Genomic DNA, 24,720 nt, shown 5'->3' with positions numbered 1-24,720 from the left:
CGATACAAAAATTGTGGATTCTGGTATAAAAGAAAAAGAGTTAAAAGGTCAGGCCTTTCTCTTCAAAATCAAAGAGTTTTGCATATGTATAGTACTTGTCCAGTTAAGGAAGAGGAAGCTGTCCATGTATGGACATTGGAAGCGCCGATCAGATAGCCTAATTCAGATGACAGTAGAAGGAGAAGTAGAAGGGAAGGCCAGGCCAGGACGTAGGAAAACAGGATGGATCGATAACATCAAGAAGTGGACAGATGGAGGAATGGCCGTGGCAAGAGCAAAGGCAAACAAGAGAATGCCGACGGTTCTATGAGGACTATGGCAAAACAGCAGCAGCAGCAGCATAGTACTTAATTGTCTTGGTAGATGTGTGGGATTGATATTAATGTTATCCAGTCTTATCCCTGTACACCTATATTACAAGTTATTAAACCTAAATGGCATACAGTATAAATAATGTTCATCAAATGTTTAACGACACTACATTGATCTGTACTGTAAGTTGTGACTCAAATAGCCAAATGTCCGTAAGGCCTACTGTTAGTTTGTTACTAAGCTACTGCATTGTTGTATGGTTGGGCTTTTCTCAATCTTAGTAGCATGTTGTTTCCATTATAAGCAACTAATTCAGGGACACGTAACTATTCCAAAGTGTATTGTTAAGTGGAATGTAAATTTCGATTATAGCTCTCTACATTGGCGTGTTATCTATCAAATTCCTTTCAAGTCGTTAAGGGAGATTAAATTACAATACGTTCAATTTCGTTGTCTTCATCGTATACTTGGGACAAATCATCTTCTGAGTTTGATGGGTTTAATTGACAATTCACGATGTACTTTCTGTGGCCTAAAGGAGGAGTCTGCAGACTTTTGAACATTTTTTTGCAAGTGTAAAAATTATTTCTGATTTTGTTTTAGATGTTGAGCAACGTTCATCTTTTTAATTAATAGACAATTTATATTTTTTCCAAGTCTGATATTTTTTTCGGCTATCAACTATTATTGAAGCATCCGTTGAATTTTTTAATTTTTCATATCAAATACTATATATTCCAGAAGTAAGTAAATTTGAGCATTCCCAACGTTAACGAATTTTTGTATAAATTAAATTTCTGTTACAAGTTGAGAAACATTTAGATCATGGTAAACATCGAGGACCTCTATCATACAATCCCCTAAGAGACACTTTTAGTAATTGTGCTATGCTCTTTGAATATTGAGTATTTGTAATCAAACAGTTATTTAGTGTCATAGATATGTTTTTATATAAGTTTGTTATTATGGCAAAAGTTTGACAATAAATGATGGCTAAAAAAAATATGATGAATATCTATTTTGGACACTGGACCTTAACCTTAGAGTAGACTATATGCGACCAGGATATGTCAATAGATGAATGGCCAACTTGTCAGCTTTCTAGTGATGGATAGCGTTTAGCAAGTGAGAACTTCTATCTAAACTAAGAGACCACATTACTTTTGTGATCTACTGTAGTGTGTTACTGCGTAAGTCAATGGGGCTATTAAAAGCGTAAGCACTAGGCCTACATGCAATTAGTTAGACTTAGTTAACTTACAACTAGTTACAGAGCTTAGCCTAGGGCTTAGATTAGAACCTCCCACTCACTATTTACTAAGCCTGTGCTACGGCGCACCAACGGCCAAGGGGAACCACTTTGAATATGGCAAATGACAATGATTTCTTGGTAATCAATTATAATTCAGCACGTTCATAACAGCGACATCCATCCAACGTCCTAAGAGGGCCTTACGTAGCTCCTAGAAAGTTTTGAAGTGTTTACTTCGATTGCGCAATAATCAAGCTAAGATAGCCTGGTCGATTTTGCAAAGAAATGGAACTAGCAGAAAAAATGATTGAAGCAATTTATCAACGCTGCTTTTCGGTCAGATCTTTGTTTCAGTCGAGTGACATAAATATACCGACTTGAAGCTAGTTTACAATACGGAAGCATATTACCAACTGAACCTTAATTTCACAATGGCAATAAATTTGGCATTGACATACCTTATCACCAAGGGCCTGGGGTCACTTAGAGGGTCCGGAAATATATACAGCAGGTAAACGTGGAATAAAAAGTACTGTGCCTGCATGCGAACAGTTCAAACATGCGGTTTTTGCCATATTCTCCTTCTCCCAGGTGTTTAACTTGGGAGACTCGATCACTCGGTAACTCGATTTTCACTAATAGCCAAGCTTAGTTTAATAGGGGGGGGGGGGGGGAAGGATCAGGAGGGACACTCAAGTCTTCATCAAGGACCCTATCAAGTTTTAAAAGATGTTTTTCTGATTATTTAATCAAATATTATGATCTTACAAATCAATTGCAACTATACTTTGAAGCTATACTACATCTCCTTTTCCTCCTTGCAGGAACGTTATTTTGTAGACTTTTTGATGGTTCGCTAGCTTCGATCCAATCTGGTCCAACAAGACGAAGTATAGCGCACGTTGAAGTATCTGCACAATCACTTGAAGCAATCAGAACACAGAGATGGCAAGCGAGAAAAGCTTGCCAATATTCACTGTTGATGCATTTGCTAGTAAGCCGTTTACAGGAAATCCAGCAGCAGTGTGTCTTATACAAAATGGGGTAAAATATTTATTTTTAGATTAAAAATAATTTCGGCCCCAAATGGCAGTCCCACAATTCACACCTAGGCCTAGGCCAGATTCATATCACGTACATATATCTAGCCTAGAGTTAACTCTGTGGGCTTCGTATGCTTTTGTAATTGTAGTCTTAGTTTAAATCGTGAACGTTTCTATCATATTTTTGTAATTGTAGGTAAAAGTATCATTAAGAAAAAATGCTAAAGATAGGTACAATGCATATTTCGTTTTGAATTTGATACTTCATATTGTGTAGTAGGCCTACAGTAACTTCATTTCATTAATTTATTTCATCACACCATTCAAGTGATTACAAAGTACATGTATACAGAAGGCTATTTAGTAACAAAAATATAAAGTTGCAAAAGGAAGTGCACTAAAAAAACAAATATGGCTCACTATACGTAACAATGAAAATATTCATAAATATCTCTAAACAAGAAACAAGCAAAAAAGAAGAGAACAAATGAAAGCCCTGACCCCACACAAACCTCCCGACCCCTGCCACGACTTTCCCACCTTTCCACACCCATAACACTCAGCTAAAACCCACCAACCCACACAAAACCTCTAATTCCAACCACAGCCAACATATGTTCAAACTTTTGCCTGAAACAGGTCCATGAAAATATAATACAGATATCAATAGATGTTTAGAAGGGTCTTAGTGTTTTTAGAAAAGTGTAAGTGAGCTTATAGATTAAAGATCATCTGATAGGGAATGCCAAACAGTTTTGTACATTTAATAGGGCAATGTTTGTTTTGCAGGGATAACAATGTATGTAACTTGGGTTTCAACTTGGTATTGTAACTTGTAACTTGGTTAAAAAAGTTGAGATTCCTTCTGGATTTCCCAAGTTACAAGATACACAGACCTGAACTCAATAATCAACAAGGTCGATAGAGACCTTTTAAAATGCAATATCAGAATTGCACAAACATATAATGCAAATAACATATTTATATCAATAAGGCATGACTTAGGCCACAGGCTAGAGCATTTGCAAGCTTCAGCAGTTTTATACTTGTAATCATGGGTCATATTATGTAGGCACTGTGCCCCTGTCTTTCCCTACCCCCTTTCCTTAATCCTCCCTTTGTCCCTCCATTGTTTATCTCCTACCTCTCCTCTTCCCCTGCTTGTTTCTTTCTTTCTTCTCTCCATCCCTTGTCTACTAATCCCCTTACATCTATCTCTTTGTGTTCACCATGCTCGTTAACCTGTCTGTATTCTGTGCGTGTTTTTGTCCCTTCTGTTACTGTTACTTGTCATTTAGCCTTTGAAGAAGATCCTGCTAGGGGTCAGGCCAACTTACTTTTATACATTCTATTACACAGGCTCTCTAGTGGATAAGCAGTTTGCTAACAGTTTTATATTATTTTGGTACTTTCTTGTAGGATCTCAGCGATGACACCAAGCAGAAACTTGCAATGGAGATGAATTTGTCTGAGACTGCATTTGTCAGAATATTGCAACCTGGTGATTCTTTTGAGAAATGTAAGTACTAAATCTTGGTATGTAAAATTTTGGTTTAAAATGTGTACATGTACAGTATGTAAGCTGTACTGCCTGATATTGAGTGTTCAAAAATTTCTTTTACTATGCAAGGACATGTAAAGTCAACTTCCGTTATTACAAAACTCACTATTAAACAATAAATATTTTCAGTAATGGGGTACAGTACTACTATTTTCTTCACCATAAGACTTGCCAATCATTTTCTTCAATAGCCTCCAATTTTGAGTTGCGTTGGTTCACCCCTAAGAATGAAGTCAAACTTTGTGGGCATGCTACAGTCGCCTCAGCTGCTGTTTTATTTTTCTGCTCAGGTAAGTTGTCAGAAAATATAACTGTTGTTTACTATATTGTAACCAATTTATAAAAGACAATTATGATATGTGATAACCTATATTAATACGACACACTTTGCTTAATGTTAGACTTCTATGTGGAACGAAAACTGCTTTAATAATATGATCTTGTTTGTTATAACTTCTTATTGTACTTTTATAACCTCCTATTGTTTTGTTTTTATATAACCTCCTATTGTATTTTAATAACCTCTTATTGTTTTCTACTCTTTTTGTGTTGGTATTTTAGGATTATTTTTATAAGGTTATTATTTTGTTTTGTGAAGCACTTTGATACTTTGTGTGATTGGGCGCTATATAAATTACATATTTATTAATATTTATTTGTTATTATTTGTGTTCTCAGAAGCTTATGCATTGCATATTAAGAGCTAGCCAGATTTACCTCTTTGTAAATAACGGAAGAAAGTAACAAAGGACACCTGTTGAGCCTCAGACTTGAAGACAGTATGTTGAATTATTGTGAAATGGCGATATAAACCAACAGAAGAAGGCCTGATATATCATTATGTAATTATTAAATGATAAACAACAACAAAATCATTCTTTACTCTTATCAAGTTTATATAATCGTAATAATGTTATTGAAGGTAACCTGTCATCACTCGGACAGGGAATTTAGCTCAGGTGCAGTATGTAATAAAATACTTTAATGTGATTACCTTTTTGCCTCCTTTTGTACTACTGTATATTAATATTTATTTCACAGGAAATCAATCAGATGCACTCACTTTCAAGACAAAGAGTGGTGACCTTGTTGCGAAAAGGTCGGCAGACCGAATCACGATATCCTTACCTCAGAATCCTCCCAGCGATAAGGTGGGTCATGAACATTGAGAGTAGTAAATTAAGGAAAATAATCCTAAAGTTGTTATGCTGTCTAGTTTCAGGTTTTGACATTCTCAACAGTATCATTGACCGTGTTTGCATTGTGGTCAATAAAAAATATTTATCAATTTATTATCACACAGCTTTATTTAGACGATCCACATTGCAACAAAATTGCTTCAGTTTAGACCTTAGTTTGAAGGCTGTTTCTTGACCTAAAACATAAAACAATATTGTTTCCAGCATAATATTTTGGGGATCTCAGATCTTTGGAATTGGATCTTAACTAGCACTTGAAAATTGAAACTTCTTTCTCATCACATCATAGGACCAGCTTCTTCATATTTACTTTATATTAAAATAAATTGACAACATTTCAAAATTTAGAGTTACAATATGTAGAATTTTGTTTTAACTGAAGAATCATCAATCACAGACCAGTGATTTACAATTGAGGAAAGTGTTACTTTATGAACCATTATTGTCTCTTATTTTATCCTTTCGTTATCATTTTTTTTGTATATTTTATCATTTTTGCAGGTTCCCAAAGGTGTGGATAAATTAATTGAGGTGAGTTGCAATTTTTTTTTTATGTGTAAATATTTGCATGTTAAGGAAATATGATCATTTGTGGAAAACATTCCATCTGCCTGTCGTACACATTGTGCAGTGTGTGTTTGTTTCCAAGTTACATTCATGTAAGCTCCAATTTGTGCAAAATCTATATTTACTGTTCCTGTGTATGTTGGCTATATTAGAGGTTCTTCTAACATTGCCAAGTGGAGAGATTTTCATTGTTCAGAATTTGCAAACCTTTTTTAGGCTAATGGCAAACCTTAATTTGGCATCTCTCATACTGTGTTCAAAATGAATTGCTGTGTATTGAAACAAAGCAATAACACCAAAATTCAGAATTAATGTGTATAGAAATAGCTTTATTTTTCGTGCTGCTATTTATTTACAAAATGGTAATCTGGGATAATTTATTGTAGACAGCTGCACTTGTACGTTTTGTATATATATATATATATATTTTTTTTTTTTTTTTGTACACTTACATTTTAAAATAATATTTTCTCTTTACGTACTCACCTTTGATGTACTGTTTATAAAAATATTTATATTTATACTGGAAATAAATTAAAAAAATAAAAATTGTGTTTTTTTCAGATAACACTAGGAGATTATCATTCCAAGCTGGCAGAAACGTTATATTCACTTTCGACAAGAAAACTGGTCGTCCTCTTGCACCCGTCCGTCCACAGGTACCTCCTCATACTTCTTTGAAGAATATTTATGTAACCCTGTACTTTTTTCTCTCTGTTACTGATCAGATTACTCTGGACTCTGCCTCACCCTTTGATGTACAGTACACACCCGGTGCAAACAAGGAGCTTCTTCTCCGAGTACCAGATTCGTGTACAAGGTACCCTTTATTTTGGAGGGTTGGATCATATTATAAACATAGCTTTCTCATGCACATGTATTTTTAAGAAGAACTCATACATGGCCTTATTTGATATGGCTAAATCATTGCATTGTTTGATGGTTACGATTTTAGATTTTAAAGATTAATAAGAGACAATGATTTTCTCATTGCTCTTCCACTGGAAAACCATAAATGGAGGACTTGTCACATTTTCCATTTCCATATTTTCTCATGGTTTGCACTTTACAATCAGATCCTGTTAAAGTGATCATCTTTTGGTGACTTGATCTGATTACTGAAGAAACTTGTGGAAAATATTTTGCATCTGTTTGTGAACAATTTTCATTTCTAAAGGTATAAATATATAGGATATAGAATTTCATGTATGAAGTGAAGCTTTTGGGTAATTCAGAACAGATCTCAAAGGAATTATTTACTAAATCATGTTGTCAATGACTGAAATTAATTTCACTGATTCAGGAATGATTATGCCTAACTCATTTGCTGAGTGCAAATTTTGAAACTTCGTAAAAGGTGTGACAACAGCCTGGAAGTCACAACAGAGATACTTAACAATTTTCAGGTTTGAAAGAGTCGATTCTGGGGTCCATCCTCTGCAATCTGTAAGTCTCAGAGATATGTATCAGGGCCCGAATACTAGTCACATTTTGTTCCCCTTTTCATTTCGAAAGCTATGATTTATGACAGTTTAGGTCAATTTCAAAAATCACTATTGTAATATTTAAAGGCATTGAAGACTCGCCCCAAACTGCGTGCCGCCCTCTGAAAAAAAGTTAACTTTCCGTTACTTGCAAGTGAAGTTTTCTTCTTGTCGCTACAAAATGCAGACAGTAATGAAACATGATACCTTGTTTTCTTTTATGTAGAACTGAGATGTCCATCTCTGCTATGTACACTGTGTTGTGGGTTTTGACTGTTGCTGCATGTATTGACTGTACACTAGTGTCTAATTACTGACAGTAGCAAGCTGTGTGTGTATTTTCTGGTATCGATGGTGGTGTCTAACACTTCTGTTACACCTCATTGAAACTAGGTGAGATTACCGGCATCAGACGTTTCTTTGTGCGCGAGTCTCACTCCCTTTAAGACATATGCTGGAATTTTAACTGAGCAGCATTCATTAACAAGACTTCATTTGTTTTTTGTTTTTTCAAATCTAATTCGACAGAGAGGAATTGGAGAAGATGTCACCTAATCCAGCAGCGATGATGGCTGCTTACAAGACAGGTGAGGTCATGGGTGTGATCATCACTCTGAGAGGAAGCCAAGAGAATGGAGCAGTCGATGAAGATGGCCGAGTTTACGATTTCATCTCTAGATACTTTGCTCCATGGAATGGTATCGATGAAGATCCAGTCACAGGTATTATACAAGTCTCATTAAAGGCATTGAAGACTCGCCCAAACCGCGTGCCGCCATCTGAAAAAGTTAACTTTCGGTTGCTTGCAAGTAAATTTTTTTTTGTGTCACTACAAAATGCAGACAGTAATGAAACGTGATACCTTGTTATCTTTAGCTGGACCTGAGATGTCCATCGCTGTATCGTTTGTGCACTGTGCTGTGGGTATTGATCGCAGCTGTATGTACTGACTGTACACTAGTGTTCCAATTACCGACGGTAGCAAGCTGTGTGTGTACTTTCTGGGATCGATGGTGGTGTCTAACACTTCTGTTACACCTCATTATTCAAAACTAGGTCAGATTACCGGCATGTGACATTTCTTTGTGCGTGAGTCTTCACACCCTTTAAGTATACACATGTTGAAGTTTGAATAATCATGCCTTTAAGTTTATGACATTCAAGTGGAAGACCATACTATTTTGCAAACAATTAGGGCCATATCTTAAACCAGCTGAGTGTAATTGCAAATAGTGTTAAGTCATACAGGACTTTAGTTCGTGACTTTGTTGACTACTTAAATCATTTGCCTTATACCTGTAGAGTTTCGGTGACATTGTCGTAAATGTTCTTTTGTGGGCCTTTGTGCTTTCTTAAACATGTGATCTGCTCAGCTGACAAATCACAAGGGATTCCAATTCTTCGCTTTTTTATTAAAGTAGTTCACATTCCGGAACTGTCTTCGTGGTCTAATATTGCAACGGGTAGTAAAAGAGATTGTTGTTGTGGTAGTTGTATGATAGGGGTTCTTTAATTTACACACCTAGGCAAATAAAAGCCTAAAAAGTATCAAAGCGCTTCACAAAAACCTATAAAAAGGAGATAAATACAGTGAAATCAAATGATAACCTAATAAAATAATCCTTAAATACCAACACAAAAAAGTTATAAACAATAAGAGGTTATTAAAATACAATACGTGGTTATTTAAAAAAACAAAAAACAATAGGAGGTTTTAAAAGCACAATAAGAGTTTATAGCAAACAAGATAGTATGAAAAGGTAATATTACGTAAAATAACTTAAAAAAAAATATGTCTTCAAAACGACATTTATATATTGTCAAATAACCATGACAATACAATTTTTTCTCTTCTTGAAATTAATTTTTTCTTGTTTCATTTCTTCTGAGCTTTTTACTGCAATTACATAGAGTAGCTCCACTAAGTTTGCTGATAAAGTGTTGCATTCATTTTTATGCATCTGCACAATGACATGTTGCTAGATTTCTGCCGTACCCCCAAATTATAACATTTTCTTTTTTCTGTGTGATATATAGGTGCAGCACACACAGTATTGTCACCTTACTGGTCTAACGTTTTAGGAAAGAAGGAAATGTATGGTGAGTAAAGGATGGTAACTGTTTAACACTCTAGCAGATTTTATTTATAGAAAAAATAAACCGATATTCCATCAACGATGTATTCTTTGAAGTAACATCTTCGGCAGTGAATAAACCGAAATCTATTTTGACAAAGCCATTTATGGACCAAATTGTGGCATGCACATTGAATATTAATATCAAATAAATATCAATTATTGTGACATTTGGATGCTTTCCTTAAGCTGTACAAAAAATTCTCTTGTACTAATCACCTCGGTAATCATGCATGTAGTCATACATATTGTGGTAATGTTTGTGAAAGTGTCTGGAATATCCTAACGATAGTGTTACAAACTATCATGAACATTGATAGAAAATGTTTCCAAAGTATCTCTGGCATGCAATTCCTCAATACACAGGAATTGCTGCTTCAGCCCACTATTATTAAATGCTAACATTTTAGCGACAATTGTGGTAATTTGCACACAACAAAAAAAAATAATTATGAAAAATTGTATAACTGAAAATGTGAAAGACTGTCTTTTGCCTTTTATTTATTATTTTTAAGTGACATCATGTTTATCAAATGTCATTTAATAGTCGGCAGTTTGAAACTTGGGAAGCTGTGAGTTGTACATGGAAACAGATGAGGCATGATATCTTACTAGCATACAGAACGTTTAAGACTTTTTTGATTCTGATTAGTTTAAGTTTCTTATGCATTTATTTATAGTCACTCTGACTGTGTGGTCCTGCAAACTAGAATCATACAGTTATGGCACGGTACTTCTCGCCATTACCAGTAAACATTGCTTAAATTACTTTCATGTTACACTGAATTGACAGACTTCTTTTGAATTTTTGATCATATATTAATTGCAAAATTGAAAAGTTTTCATTTCATAATTAATACCACTATTTAGTAGGTGTTGTCAAATTTATTCAAGAATATGTTGTATTGTCGGTTTTTATCCTACAACCCCCTTTATATTTATTTATTTATTTCTATTTTTTTTTGCGTTTTACGTTCATAATTACAGCTCGACAATGCTCAGCACGAGGTGGGAATCTGGAGATCAAGATGAGAGATGACGGACGAGTTGATTTATCAGGAACAGCAAAAATAGTTCTAGAAGGAAAAGTGCTCTTAAATTGATGATGAAAAAAAGAAACAACTGAATCGATTCTTTCCAGTATTTACCCACAAACCTGCAAACATGTATATTTAAGATTTCAAAATGTATTCACATCATACTGTAGGACCTTTTATTCAAAAAGTCGATTCAAGTAACTTTGCTGAAACCATTATAGTTCTCTTCTTGCCAAATGACATTTCATTCCATTTAATTTAATTTAAAAGTATCAAGGATTCTTATTTTAGGGGCATTTACTGTTGTAAACATTTTAGCTATTATTTCGTCATAAAGCGTGGTGGCCAATTGGCTAAGGCGTCGGACTTGTGATCGAAGGATTGCTGGTTCGATTCCTGCCTAGTTCATTATGTTGTGTCCATGGGCAAGATGCTTTATCTCAATTGCCTCTCTCCACCCAGGGGTTAAATCGGTACCTGTGAGGTAACTTGTCATTGGGCGCAGTATATAACTGCAGCCGACTGGAGGGACAGTTTATCATTGACCAGGGGTAATATAACGTCTGTAAAGCACTTCGAGACTTATCGCTGGTATAAAGCGCTATATAAAAAGCAAATATTATAAAGAAGAGTACTGATATTACATGCAAACCAAAGATGCAAACAAACGAAAAGCTCTCTTCTCGAGGAATTCTTTCATTCAGGCTTTCACTGATGGCATTTAAAAGTTAAGAGACATTTGACATCTTCAGTACTTTCTATAAAGTGTAAGCGATTCTTGGTTTCGATGATAATCGTAATCTTTGCATTCATGACGGCTTATGTGTGCGTGTGTGTGCATTTGTGACACACGATATCACGAGTTGGGAAGGTCGGATTAATTTCATATTTGGTGTGTAGAAGTACCACATTGAGTACAAGAAGCCTATTTATTTCTGTGAATGGGGTCACCAGGGGTCAAATTGTGAAAACCTTGTAAACACTATATCTCAAGAAGGGAAGCTTGGGCAGACCTCATATTTGGTGTGTAGAAGTAAAACATTGAGTACAAGAATCTCATTGTTTTAGGTGGAGGTTATAGGTCATTTGGGGAAAACATTTCAAATCGTGAAAGCCTTGTAAACATGATATTGCAAGAAGGGAACCTTAGACAGATCTCATATTTGGTATGTAGATGATACCTTATGAAATTTAAGGAGCCTATTATTGCTTCTGGTGGAGGTCAAAGGTCAGTTGAAGTAAATATATGCTGAAACAGTTACCTCACTCCCCTCTTACCTGTCTCTCTACAATAACATACCTTACTAAACATAATATTGCAAGGGAAGCTTGGACAGATCTCATATTTGGTATATAATTTTATCACATTGAGTACAAGAAGCCTAATGTTGTCAATGGTCGTTTGAGTTCACCAGGGGTCAAACCATGTTTTACACAATATTTCAACAAGGACAGATGTCATTTTAAGTACGTTGATGTACCTATCATATTTGGTACAAGAAGCCTGTTGTTGAGGCCCATGGTCATTTCAGGACAGCCTGTGTCATTGTGAATTTATTGTTTGTCACATCACACTGCTTTTCACTGTATTACTTAGATCAAGTATGTTGTACACCATCACTTTACATTATGGCAGATTCATGAAGAAAACTACTCATGTTACATCATGGAAACCACAATGCATTTTTGCATTCTGGTTAGTGGTTTGCTTAAATGAATTGCGAGTGAAGTCTAGAGTTACGATACTATGTTCTGTAATGCATATACTTGGAAGCCAATAGAGAAATAAATAAATAAATCGTTTATAGAGAGTCATCTTTTGTTGCAAGTTGAGTGTTTGTTGACTTTTAAAATGCTTCATCTTGACATACTAGATTCATTCAGGAGGTTTGTACCAATACTCTTTGTGAATAAGGGAAGTAGTTTTGTTTTTCACTCTCAGTACTATAAAATAGGTGCAAGTAATTGGTAATGAGTATTTTACAATACTCCTATCTTTGATGTTATACGGGTTCACTTCAAATGCCTTTTGTGATAATAAGATAACAATCTGAAAGTATGTTTGGTACTCAGTATATATCTTTGCGTAAACTGGAGCTGTTGATTTAGACCCCAGCCCCCACCCACCCCCCCCCTCCCCAATAAAAAGCTGCTACAAGGAAAAGCATCAGTTTAATTAACAGTTGTTTCTTGTAATAAACGGGTCGTTTAGAGGAAGTCATCCACAAGTAGCCATAGGCCATTAGTTTATGGGTCTTACATGCGAAATGCTAATGGCTTATAGGAGAGAGCAACCAAGGGCGTAGGAACCGGGGGGCTGGGGGCGCCAGCCCCCCAGTGAAAAATATGGGGGCGGAAGTATCATTCCGCCCCCCGCTCCGCAAGTCAGAAAACCCCTTTTTCATTTCCAAATGAGAAAAAAATCTCATTTGGAGCACCAAATTGCATTTAAGGCCAGGTGAAAATGCAAAATTCTTTACAAAATGGAGTGGGAGTTGAAGTGTGCTATATTGCACCAAATTGCATCTGAGGCCACCTGGAAATGCAAAAAAATTCCAAAGGGGAGGGGGACACCCCCTCCCCTTAAACCCCAGCCCCAGGCCGGCCATCAGTCTTCAGCCCCCCCCCCACTCAAAAGTACCTTCCTACGCCACTGGAGGGCCACGTACACATTGCGAAGGGCAGTGGAACATGTGACCTTTATTTGAGGAATCAAACTGCAACATGGAGACTAGTCACATCGTTTTCTTAATTTCTCAACAACAAAATCTTTTTAGATTATTTTTCCATTACAAAAGTGGTTAAACGACTATACTCAGGTGCGTATCCAGGGGGGGGCGTTGGGGGCGCGCGCCCCCCGGGTAAGAAAAAGAGGAGAGAAAAAAAAGAGAAGAAAAAAGGAAAAAAGAGGGGGAAAAAGAAGAGGAGGAGAGGAAGGAAGAGAAAAGAAAAGAAAAAGAAGAAAGAGAAAAAGGAGAAAAGGAGGGAGTAAAAGAAAAACGCGAAGACACCGGGAAGAGAAAGAGGAACAGTGACATCATTACAGCGCTGAAGGGTAGCCAGTGACGGATCAATGATTTCGTAAAAGTGTGACTCACCCTACCCCTTACACCGACAACTCCATTTTTTGACGTTTCCATTTTCCTCTCTCACTAATGATCTATATATATACTATATATGGTCTATCATAACGCGTGTGTAGAATTGTGCTATGAAACCAACTGTGGCTGGTCTCAAACTCGACCGTGTCGTCGGGGAACATGACGATTTTTGGGATGGGGGCGACCGCCCGCCCCCCCCCCCCCCATTCAGCATTGTTTTAAATGATATCGCTAAGTAATTTCAAAATAGAAAGTGCTTAGATGCAACTTACAAGGCCTGGGAAGTGTCATTTCCAGCGATCTGGGAGACATTTTCGGCCAAAATTTGCTTGTACGCTTCGCGCTAACAAATGGTCCTGGGTAGTGCCATTTCCAGCGATCTGGGAGGCATTTTCGGCCAAAATTTTCTTGTACGCTTCGCGCCAACCTATGATGGCGCTACGCTGAGATAATTTGCATACAGGCTTCGCCCAGGCTCCCTTGGCAAATTCCTCGCTACGCGCCTGTTCGAATTTGAAACGCAAACAGCAGATATCACATCATATCAGTGAGCATGAAAATGGCGTTCCAGGATGAAAAGCCTCAAAACTGTCCGACTTGCCTGAAAAAATAACCAAAAACGTGTTAATGTCGATATCATATAAGCAAGCATCGGTTATTACATCGCATGCCATCATGTACCGTACGGTCCGTTCAAATTGCGCAGTATACCGCGGGATGCTAATGTAAACAACGACATGTCTCATGTAGATGTATAAAAAGCAGATCCAATTATGTCAAAACTCTCTTTTACATTAGTAATGGCGAATTAGGGGCTGCACCCCCGCCGCGCAGTGGCGGAGCGTCCATACGGTCAGGGGCGCATGCCCCCCTCCCCCCTGACGGACTCAAGTGGACTGCTGGCGCGTTTTTCAGCTCTTTACCACTTTTTACTTATTCTAGATTATTGACTTTTTTATTGCGCTCTCATCTACTTATTGACATTTGTCACATTTTGTTGGTGTAATTTGGAGATGACACCTATTTATTCTTCGTTTATCTGCAAATTAGCCAGGCCCGGAAAGGGTCATTTCCGGCGATCTAGGGAGTATCTTTACTCAAAAATTTTCTGTACGCTACGCGCCAACCAGTGGTGGCGCTCCGCTTAGATAGTGTTGAAAGCGCCCCTACAGACCATTCTCGCCCCTCCTGACCAATACCCCTAGCTCCGCCACTTCCGCCGCGCCTCCTACGCCTATGTGTATAGTGTTCGTTTGAAGGAAATATCTGCTATTTTTTCATATCCTTCAACCAAGTTTTATAATAGCCGTTATAAGAGGTTTTAATATTTCTACACCAATAAATTAACTGTGTCTGAATTTTAGAAAATATCTGACCAACATTCTGCATCACACTTCCCTCTACTCGTGCAATTTTGACCGGTCTGTTAGGGGTTCAAGGAAGTTTTTCTATATTGGTTGTCCATAGATGAAATTTTGTACAACATTATGGGTATGTTTTCAAGTGAGTTTATTCACGAGAAATGTGAATTTTCAAATTCTGAACAAATATGGGGCTTAAAACCTTGAAAAGTGGGGCTGACGGGTATTGTGGGCCGCGACGTAGAATCACCTACAAAAGCAAAGACCCACAGGAGATGCGATCAGGTCGAACATGATGTGTGCCGGGTTGACAATCTTCAAAAAGGTTATGAATGAAAAAAAACTATTAGGAAATACTTGGTTCTCAGGCAAAAAGTGTACATCTGGTTGGTCATTTCAAGCCCGAGAAGTGCCGTTTCCGGTGATCTGGGGGGTATCAAAATAAGAAATTTTCTTGTACGCTGCGCGCCAACCGATGGTGGCGCTCCTCTTAGATAGTAATTCGCGCCCCCCGGGTTTGAAAATTCTGGATACGCGCCTGATACTTGTCATATAAAAAGAAAAAATGAGGAGCAAATCGTCCTATATTATGAAACACTGCTGAAACAAGAAAATTAAAGGCTAAAATTAAATGTTTCAACATTTAGTATAGAAAACCTGATGATGAGGTGCGTCTTATAGTTTATTTAAATACAAGTTAGTAGAAAGTCAATTATACATAGTTGATAATGCTCTATGATGTACTTCGTTACAATAAATTAAAAACCCCGGCATTTATGACCCAATATAGGCCTACTGCGCTCACCGCACTAAAAAAAATATCAATTTGTTTAACCCATCAATATATGTTATTTCCAGAGAACTGTATATAATTGCACTTATACATCATTCGGCGAAGTTGATGTCGCTGCACAGACACGAAGTGAACTTTGGCATCAGATTCTGACCTTTAATTTGATGGCATATTCTTCTCGCTTGTATATAGGCCTACCTGCTTTGTATTTGGTTATAACGCACGCTATGTGTACACATGTCTGCATGGTTATCGGTACACAAATAAAGTTGCATATGTGCGACAGTGTGAGCTGTCTTGAATTACCGGGAGATCGGAATTTGAAGATCAGGTAAATCTCGTGAAGAATGGAGAATTCTATTACTGTTTGTCAAGATACAGAGGAGGTTATTGATGTCATACGAAGAATGATAACCGAAAGATCTCTGTACCAGGTAAGCGACTATATCATGGTCATGCCAGGGAACTAACCGGTATAGGCTAGATACTAAATTTCACAGGATTTTAAAGGTGGGGGGGGGGGGGCTGAATGTTCAAACATCGTTGAGTAAAATGTTTCACTTTCCAAATTCTGCCAACTGATTTAGGTATAGGCCTACATGAACCTTTATGGAAGCAACAAAAGGCAAATCAAGAACTAGGCCTATATAAAAGAGGGAAAGTGTTCCTGGGGCCGTTGAATCCCGAATGATATTTTTTAACTCAGTCCATTAAATCCACACTCAGTGGGCTTTGGAATACCTCAGTATGGAATAAACTTTGATAAGGCTGGTTGAATTACATGAGCCTAATGCAGTTCATGGTTCTGAGCTTTATTAAGTAAACAAAGAAGAAAAAATCAAAACCTTTCGTAACTTACTCTGTTAATTTTATTTCCTGTCTTTAATCGCAGAATTCCGACGATGCTTTTTACGTGATGGACATGGGATATCAAGTCAAAATGGTGGATCAATGGAAACGGCTGTTACCTAAAGTCTATCCGTACTATGCAGTCAAGGCAAACCCAGATCCTGTACTTCTTCAAATATTTGCCAAAATGAACTTTGGTTTCGATTGTGCTAGCTTGGTAAGTTGAACAGCCTGTTCAACAATATCTTGTCACAACATTATGTGTTTGCATAGTAGGCCTATGCAAGAAGGCTAGATAATGTTCTTTATTGCGTTCTCATGACTCAGCAAAATTACTATAAACAGATAGACGCAAGGGCGGCGGAACCGGGGGGGCACAGGGGGCACGTGCCCCCCTACTTTTCCTCAGGTTAAAAATGTGCCCTTTTTCTACATAAAAATTTAGGTGTCTCAAGTTAGCAAGAGGCCAGACAACCAGAATGAACACTCGGGAAGGGCCGTTTCCAGCCATCTGAGGGGTTTGTAAAACCAAAATTTTCTTGTACGCTCCGCGCCAACTGATGGTGGCGCTCCGCTCAGATAGTCGTGCATACAACTTTGCAAATCCTGGCTACGCCCCTGACTTTTAATGAAGTTCTGTGGGTCACCACTCAAAGCTATTTCGAATGGAAAAAATTTGTTAAGATATTGACAAGAAATAAACTCTAATTCGGAAGATTCCTACATTAGCAACTAGCATGATTTCACCTCATTTTGTCTCAAAACAAAACTTGTTCCTTGTTTCCCAATTTGCACATTGGATATTGCAGTGCTAGTATGCATATTTTCCTTGGGGGGGGGGGGGGGCGTTGATGGAGTGATATACGCAAATGAGATAATACAAGTTATAAAGGGTACTAAATATAAGGCTGCATCAGTCCAATCGAATTTCTGCAAAGTGCCCTTTGATGTCGGTGCCCCCCCTCCTCAGATTAAAAGTGCTTCCGCCGCCCTTGGATAGACGTGCACATGATACTATCAAAATACAATGATCATAATGATTTTAGCAGATTCAGAAACTTTACGAATAGCCTATAGGCCTAGGCTATATGACCAAGTTTTCCATTTTTAAACGACGGCAGGTCCCGTCGTTATCCCGGTATTAATAGATGGCACATTTCGGTTGTTATAAAATAAGCGAAATTTTACTGAAAACGATGAATCCAAAACTACATTTTGGTCTGGAAATTTCATTAATGTGTTCAACATTTTCAAACTCCATGTGTCAGTGGCGGCGGAACCGGGGGGGCTTGGAGGGCTCAGCCCCCCCCCCCCAATGAAAAAGTTGAGGGGGCAAATGCATGATAAGCCCCCCCCCCAATATTTACCAAGGCTCCGAAACGTGCATCTGCACATTTTTCAATGCATACTTGTCGATCTGTCCGATGCACACGTATACTATATAGGTGTAATAATTTTAGTAATTGCTGGGGGACCCTCGGCCCGTCCCCTGGCTATAGACCACATTGTCACCCCGACCGCGTCTTCACGCCCCGTGAAAAGTGGAAGCAGTGAGTGTGAGTACCGATAAGCGTAACACAACTTCGTCTTAGGCCAATGACTTGCCTCATTTCAGCCAGTTCTCCAACACCACCTTACTTAGTGGCGGAGCGTCCATATATACAGTCAGGGGGCGGATGCCCCCCCCCCTGACGGTCTCAAATGGACTGCTGGCGCCCTTTTCAGCTTTTCACTACTTTTTACTTATTCGCGATTATTTACTATTTTATTGCTCTCTCATATACCTATTGACATTTGTCATATTTTGTTGGTGTAAATTTCCGACAAAATGGCGACGACACCTATTTATTCTCCGTTTATCTGCAAATTAGTAAGGCCCGGAAAGGGTCATTTCCTGCAATCTAGGGAGTATCTTTACCCCAAAATTTTCTGTACGCTCCGCGCCAACCTGTGGTGGCGCTCCGCTTAGATAGTGTCGAAAGCGCACCTACAGACCATTCTTGCCCCCCTGACCAATACCCCTAGCTCCGCCACTGCCCTTACTACACTCAAAAACGTCTTTACGAGTACACTACGAGTAATAGCTACTCTCTTAAAACACCATCGAATATACAAATTAAAATCTTTTTACAGACTTTTACGTGCAATCTGAGAAATTGCAGGCTTGAGACCCATATTTTATGGCTAGGTATTCGCAGCATAAAACACTCGGGAAGTGCCGTTTCCGGCCATCTGGGGGTTTGAAAACCCCCAAATTTTCTTGTACGCTCCGCGCCAACCGATGATGGCGCTCCGCTTAGATAGTCTCCACACATTAGCCCCCCAATAATTTTCCCGTTCCGCCGCGCCTGCCATGTGTCTATAAGAACGGAAGCAGTATTTTGTCTTCTTAGCTTCTACGCATTTTGTCTAGATCATGTGTATGCCTATAGTATTACCTACAGTGTTCCAGGTAAAAATCCAGTGGTGAGGATGAGGCCGGGTACACGTAGCCTACTCCACCCACCCCCCCCCACCCCTCCTTTTAATCACAAAGTTAACTTTCAAAGTAGTTTCTGTTACTAGCATATAACGTACCTTGCTTGTAGACCTTATTATATATTGACCTAAGTTATAGCCTAAATATGCCGCAGAATGCACCATTTCCGTGCCTGTGGGGAGGGGGGCATAGGGGGTGGAATCGACTTCAATGATCACAGCGCCACACCCTCGCCTTGGCTGCATACACCCCTGTTTTCCTCTACACAGCAAACAGTATTGAGAGCTCACCACCCAGCTAATGTGTGCATGGTATCGACTTCACCAGATCGAAAGAACGAAGAGACTTAATTGTGATATCTCAAATGTAACACCGTCATAACTCGCAGGGTAGCCTATACGTTAAAATATCGGTGTAAGGGGAGCTGTTGGATCAAGTTGTTTGGTTTACGCAGGAGCGTAGTGATTATTTGCCAAGGGAGGGGCGAAACTAACTAAGCGTAGCGCCACCATGAGTTGGCGCGAAGCATATAATAAAATTTTGGCAGAAATTGCCTCCAAGATCGCTGGAAATGGCACTTCCCAGGCCTTGTAAGTTGCATCTCACCTTTTATTATTTTGAAATTTCTAACGATATAAATAATCAATTTAAAAAATATGCTCAAGGGGGGGGGCGGTCGCCCCCCCCCCTTGGCTTCTCGGCTGGGTTTACTTATACTTATTCTCTATGTTGTGTGACTTCTCTTAACAAAGATCATGTCTTCATCCTACAGCACGAAATTCAGACAATACTAAACCTGAACGTTCAACCTTCAAGGATAGTGTACGCTCAACCCCATAAGCAGACATCACATCTAAAATACGCCGCCGCAGTTGGGGTTGAGATGACGGTTTTTGACGACGAGAATGAACTTTACAAAATTAAGAAAATTGCACCAAATATGAGGTATGGAAAGAAAACATTTTGGTGAAGAAAATAAAAGACCCGTCACCATATTATAATTTTTTTTTTTTTTGTAGTACGGTAAAGACACTGTCTATATATAACATAATAAACAGGAAATAACATTAAAAAATACAATAACTGTAAACGTTTCCAACGGAAACTATAGATATAATAGTCCCTTTCTACTCCTTGAATCTCCTATCTCTGTTTTCCCCTTTGTCTCGAAAAATACCAAAACTCCATTAAACGACAGCCGAAGTTCAGCTGTTTGAATGTGTTAAGTAGTCCATTGACTATCGTATTGCAGAAAAAAAAGTTCAGCTGCAATGTGTTAAGTAGTCTATTACTATCGTATTGCAGAAAAAAAATAGCAAAGCATTGCATACCTCATGGTGCCCTAACATTGGACGGGAACGAAGAAAATATGTTAAGCACATGTAATAGTTGCAGAATAATTGACAAGGTACTGTATGATTTACTTATTGCAGCTTGTCTAGCCGGTTTGGGTTGTGGTGGTGGGGGGGGGGGGTGTAGGTGAAACTCGGATATCGTAAACTTGGTGTTCATTTGGTGATATCACAGAAATAGCGAGCGTTTCCTTTTTTTCTTTTTCTTTTTATCTGTAGGCTTCTACTTCGTTTATGTACCAAAGGTTTAACAGATAGTATAACAGGTCCAATGGCAGACAAATTTGGTTGTCCACGCAACGAGACTTCTCACCTTCTGACATTAGCAAAGAATTTAGACTTAAAGGTTGTAGGTGTCAGGTAAGCAATCATCTTCAAATATTAAATTTTCTATAAAATAAGTTATCTGTATAGTTAATGAAATCTGGAATTAGCAGGAACCATTTCGTAGGCTACAAAGCTGGGGAACAAACTTTGAAACTGCAGGCTGTGTATATGGTGGGAGATTTAAATGTTATATCGAGGGATTCACCACAAAGTGCCGAAATCTTCTGTGAATTATTTACGTATACCGCAAATCCTCTGCAGTATTTGATTTTGTTCAAGGAACAGTTCTTGATATGGAACAAAACAATACCAGATATTAAGCAAGGTATTAACGATCAAGCAATTTGGCAATAAAATGTTCTTTTTATGCACTTAGTTTCCATGTTGGATCTCTTGGTGCAACGGCGGACTCAGCTGAAGTCTACGCACGTGCAATAGAAGCAGCTAAAAACATTTTCTCGGAAGGAAGAGCTCTGGGATTTGATTTTGAAATACTTGATATTGGTGGAGGTTTCCCAGCGAAAACAACTGTCAATTACTCAACATTGGACTTTAATGAGGTATGGAGATCTATTTATAAAAAACAGAATTTCCAAAGGGGTGGAGAGGGGTGTGGACGGCAAGTTTGAGGCGAAAAAATGTGAAAGTGACTGCACAACATGAGTAAATTTATGTTGGTACAAAGGAACTTAAGTTTGCTATCACACAGTCAAGTGGGAGGGCGAGAGCAATCATAATGGCTGGGGGACATCCCCCGTGCGCCTATCACCCCCTCCTCTCCAGAGCCGCCACTGCCTTTAAAACCTAACCTTTATCGGGAAATGCGATATTCTTTTAATTTAAGATTTCAGTAGTAAATGAAATATGATTTGTTTCTATTTTTATCTTATCTAGGTAGTCAATATCATTAGTATGAGCATAGATAACGAGTTCGGTAATGACGGAACGTTCCAAGTTATAGCTGAACCAGGTTTACAATTCGCTATGCCATCTACCGTGTTGGTCGCTAACATTATTGGCAAGCGTCGCAAACCGTCCAAAGGGGACCCGATGTCAAACGAAAGTGGAATGGGGTTTGACTATTTTATCAACGACGGGATATTCACTTCATTCCTGAAATATGCCCTTGTACCAGACGTAACGCCCGTAGTGAAGGTAAGTAACAACAAAAGATTCATCAATTTGGTTGCTAACTACTTTTGACAAAACAAGGGAAGAAGATTTGTGTGACGTAGAAGAACGATGTGGGAGATTAAATATTGTTTCAAAGGTATGTTTTATCTGTAAATATTATAGTATATAAAAAAATAATAATCATAATAATGTACAATTATACCGCGCCCCTATGACACAAGTATCGTCAGAAGCGCCTAACAATCACAATATTACCCCGGTCAACAATAACCTCTCAAACATAGAGACAATCCCTCCACATGGCCAGGCGCGTAGCCAAGGGGGGGGGGGGGCGGCGAAGGGGTCGATCGCCTCCCGACCTCTCCTTGAGCATATTTCTTTTTATGATATCGCTAGTAATTTCAAAATAAAAAATGCTTAGATGCAACTTACAAGGCCTGGGAAGTGCCATTTCCAGCGATCAAGGAGGCATTTTCGGCCAAATTTTCTTGTACGCTTCGTGCCAACGCATGGTGGCGCTACGCTTAGATAGTTTGCCTACAAAATTCGACCCTCCCTTGGCAAATTCCTCGCTACGCCCCTGCACACGTATTTTTTTCCCCAGGACAAACGTGGGCATCGGCCAATCAAATCCCTGGATTCCAAACATGTGACGCTTTTTCAAAAAACATGTTCTAAATCTTTTTTTCCTATTTTTGACCCCAGATTATGAACGACAATCCTTCATTTTCAAAGAAACTGGATCCCTAACCCACTTTCTAAACCCTAACTCTGATTTCAAACGAATTTGTAAATTCCCGAAAAACCTGACACCCTTATTCGTCCTAGGAAAAAAATCAGGCCCCCTGAACATGGCAGCAGCTAAACAGCACCCCCAACTGACAGTTTTATCTCACGTGTCCCCGTTTATACACCTGGATGAAGAGAGGCAATGGAGATAAAGAGCCTTGCCCAAGGACACAAATAAGAAGTCGTGCAGCCTCCATCAAATGGTTTATCTTATCTTCTTCTTCTCCTTCTGTTTCGATCATCAGCCCGTTGCACAAATCTATGCAAACGTTCCGAGTCATACGTGCAGGATCTGGGGGCAGTCTTGTGCAGGAAATGACGTCGTTGTTCAGAACTGTAAACTTCCGGAAATGAACGTTGGTGACTGGTTATTTTTCACAGGTAATGGATCCCTTTATACAACACGGTCAATAACTATAGAGCCAGTCTAACTTCAAATCCACTTTCCGGATTTGTGCATTTGTGCCCGTCGGACTTTGAATGAGTCTAATTAAGTCCCGTGTGTAACATCATAGTCCTACACTTTGAGTTGTAACAAATTCACATTCCAACATAATAAATATGTACCACAACTTAAAGCGACTATGTACTCTTATTTTATCAAATGTTGAACATATATAGTCGCTAATTTCGTTTGCCATTGACTTGACAAACATGTTTGAGACACGTGGTTGGTAAATGAAATACATTTCATACATATTCTATTATGTTCCATCAACGTTTGAACGTACCAAATAGCTAACTCAGGAAATTCCATACGACTTCTCCCTCAGATCAAGGCTCGTACTCCTCCGCCTTAGCAACTACATTTAATGGTTTCCAGCAACATCCCGTTCATCGATTCATTACACAATCCTCCAAGTAAGTTTTTTTTATGTTATTGAATATACTGAACTTCGGCTAAAACAAACTCTACGATTGGATCATTTGAATGTATCACAATGTGCTCATTAAGAGTATGGCTACACAAAAATTGTCCTACCATTCTCTCAGATTTGCCCTAACATTGAAAGTAAATTAGTATTGTATCGGATCCTTTATTTAATTAACAAAGTTCCCGATTTACTTGTTACTGGTCAACTGAGCGACATAATTCAGTTCTGCAATCTTTTACACACGTATGCTACTGATAATGCTACTGTGGACCATATTCAATGATATGTTATGCTTCTACACATGTATCTTGGTGACAATATTTTGCTTTGTTTTAGATTACTTTATAAGTTGATGTAAATAAATTTATATTGAAACTCGTGGTGATATTTGCAACCCCATCTTTCCATCTCGTCCGAGTCTTTCGGCAGTCAACCACAAAGACTGCAAGAAGATATTTTGAAGGGTAACATTGCAAGTTGAAGCTAAAACTGAAGATTGGCATGTAATTATAACCAAGGGCGTAGGAACCGGGGGGCTGGGGGGCGCCAGCCCCCCCCCCAGTGAAAAATGTGGAGAGGCGGAAGTCATTCCGCCCGCTTCGCAAGTCAGAAACCCCTTTTTTATTTCCAAATGAGAAAAAAATCTCATTTGGAGCACCAAATTGCATCTAAGGCCAGGTGAAAATACAAAATTAAGTTTACAAAATGGAGTGGGTGTTGAAGTGTGCTATATTGCACCAAATTGCATCTGAGGCCACCTGGAAATGCAAAAAAAAATCCAAAGGCGAGGGGGACACCCCCTCCCCTTAGACCTCTCCCCCAGGCCGGCCATCAGTCTTCAACCCCCCCCCCCACTCAAAAGTTCCTTCCTACGCCACTGATTATAACCACATGTACTGGATGCTATACAAACACGATAATAAGTTCACGTATACTACTCGATGTGATACCCATTTCAAAATGCAAATGCCTTATTATTTTCTATTGTATCATAGAACTAAATTGGATCAACTTCTTGTCGAAGCACCCTTTCAGCTACAGTATTATACTAAATAGTCAACAGTGCACAT

The 24,720-nt window shown here is 38.5% G+C and overlaps 3 protein-coding genes across 6 annotated transcripts in view; 2 read left to right on the top strand and 1 right to left on the bottom strand.

The window, feature by feature from the left end:
• LOC139969129 (uncharacterized) overlaps nt 1-16,723 on the bottom strand; it is a 23,447-nt gene extending 6,724 nt beyond the window's left edge. The window contains exon 1 of one of the 3 annotated variants that reach the window (XM_071973949.1): nt 16,705-16,723. The gene's annotated coding sequence lies outside the window, so the exon portion shown is untranslated. Of the gene's footprint in view, nt 1-1,573; nt 1,593-1,623; nt 1,895-16,704 lie in introns of those variants that run through there. The other 2 variants (XM_071973947.1, XM_071973948.1) reach the window with 2 other exon arrangements.
• LOC139969132 (phenazine biosynthesis-like domain-containing protein 1) lies at nt 2,433-12,397 on the top strand. 2 transcript variants are annotated; one of them, XM_071973954.1, is made up of 9 exons: nt 2,433-2,608; nt 4,027-4,126; nt 4,360-4,458; nt 5,210-5,319; nt 5,869-5,898; nt 6,663-6,754; nt 7,947-8,140; nt 9,456-9,518; nt 10,541-12,397. In XM_071973954.1, exons 1-9 carry the CDS (start codon nt 2,510-2,512, stop codon nt 10,654-10,656), a joined length of 903 nt encoding a protein of 300 aa, XP_071830055.1. In that variant the 5' UTR covers nt 2,433-2,509; the 3' UTR covers nt 10,657-12,397. The 2 variants fall into 2 exon arrangements, with proteins under 2 accessions (XP_071830055.1, XP_071830054.1); XM_071973953.1 differs by lacking the exon at nt 6,663-6,754 and adding an exon at nt 6,499-6,593 and having other exon boundaries at nt 2,434-2,608.
• The window catches only part of LOC139969130 (ornithine decarboxylase-like), a 9,124-nt gene continuing 449 nt past the window's right edge, over nt 16,046-24,720 (top strand). The window contains exons 1-9 of the mRNA XM_071973950.1: nt 16,046-16,279; nt 16,738-16,911; nt 19,946-20,118; nt 20,745-20,885; nt 21,229-21,412; nt 21,747-22,007; nt 23,021-23,156; nt 23,549-23,636; nt 24,646-24,720. The exon at nt 24,646-24,720 is cut by the window's right edge and continues 449 nt beyond it. Of these exons, the coding sequence (XP_071830051.1) occupies nt 16,193-16,279; nt 16,738-16,911; nt 19,946-20,118; nt 20,745-20,885; nt 21,229-21,412; nt 21,747-22,007; nt 23,021-23,156; nt 23,549-23,636; nt 24,646-24,706 (1,305 nt within the window). The 5' untranslated portion in view covers nt 16,046-16,192 and the 3' untranslated portion in view covers nt 24,707-24,720. The remainder of the gene's footprint in view (nt 16,280-16,737; nt 16,912-19,945; nt 20,119-20,744; nt 20,886-21,228; nt 21,413-21,746; nt 22,008-23,020; nt 23,157-23,548; nt 23,637-24,645) is intronic.

This window comes from Apostichopus japonicus, chromosome 6 (genome assembly GCF_037975245.1).
Source record: "Apostichopus japonicus isolate 1M-3 chromosome 6, ASM3797524v1, whole genome shotgun sequence".
NCBI classification, from domain to species: Eukaryota; Metazoa; Echinodermata; class Holothuroidea; order Aspidochirotida; family Stichopodidae; genus Apostichopus; species Apostichopus japonicus.
The sequence above is the reverse complement of the archived record's forward strand: the minus strand, read 5'-3'. Positions and strand labels throughout refer to the sequence as shown.

Bases quoted from the DNA above. Each gene is read 5' to 3' on its own strand.
- LOC139969132 (XM_071973953.1), top strand. From the start codon at position 2,510: ATGGCAAGCGAGAAAAGCTTGCCAATATTCACTGTTGATGCATTTGCT. The intron at 2,609-4,026 runs GTAAAATATTTA...ACTTTCTTGTAG, and splicing joins TGTGTCTTATACAAAATGGG to GATCTCAGCGATGACACCAA. The intron at 5,320-5,868 runs GTGGGTCATGAA...TCATTTTTGCAG, and splicing joins AGAATCCTCCCAGCGATAAG to GTTCCCAAAGGTGTGGATAA.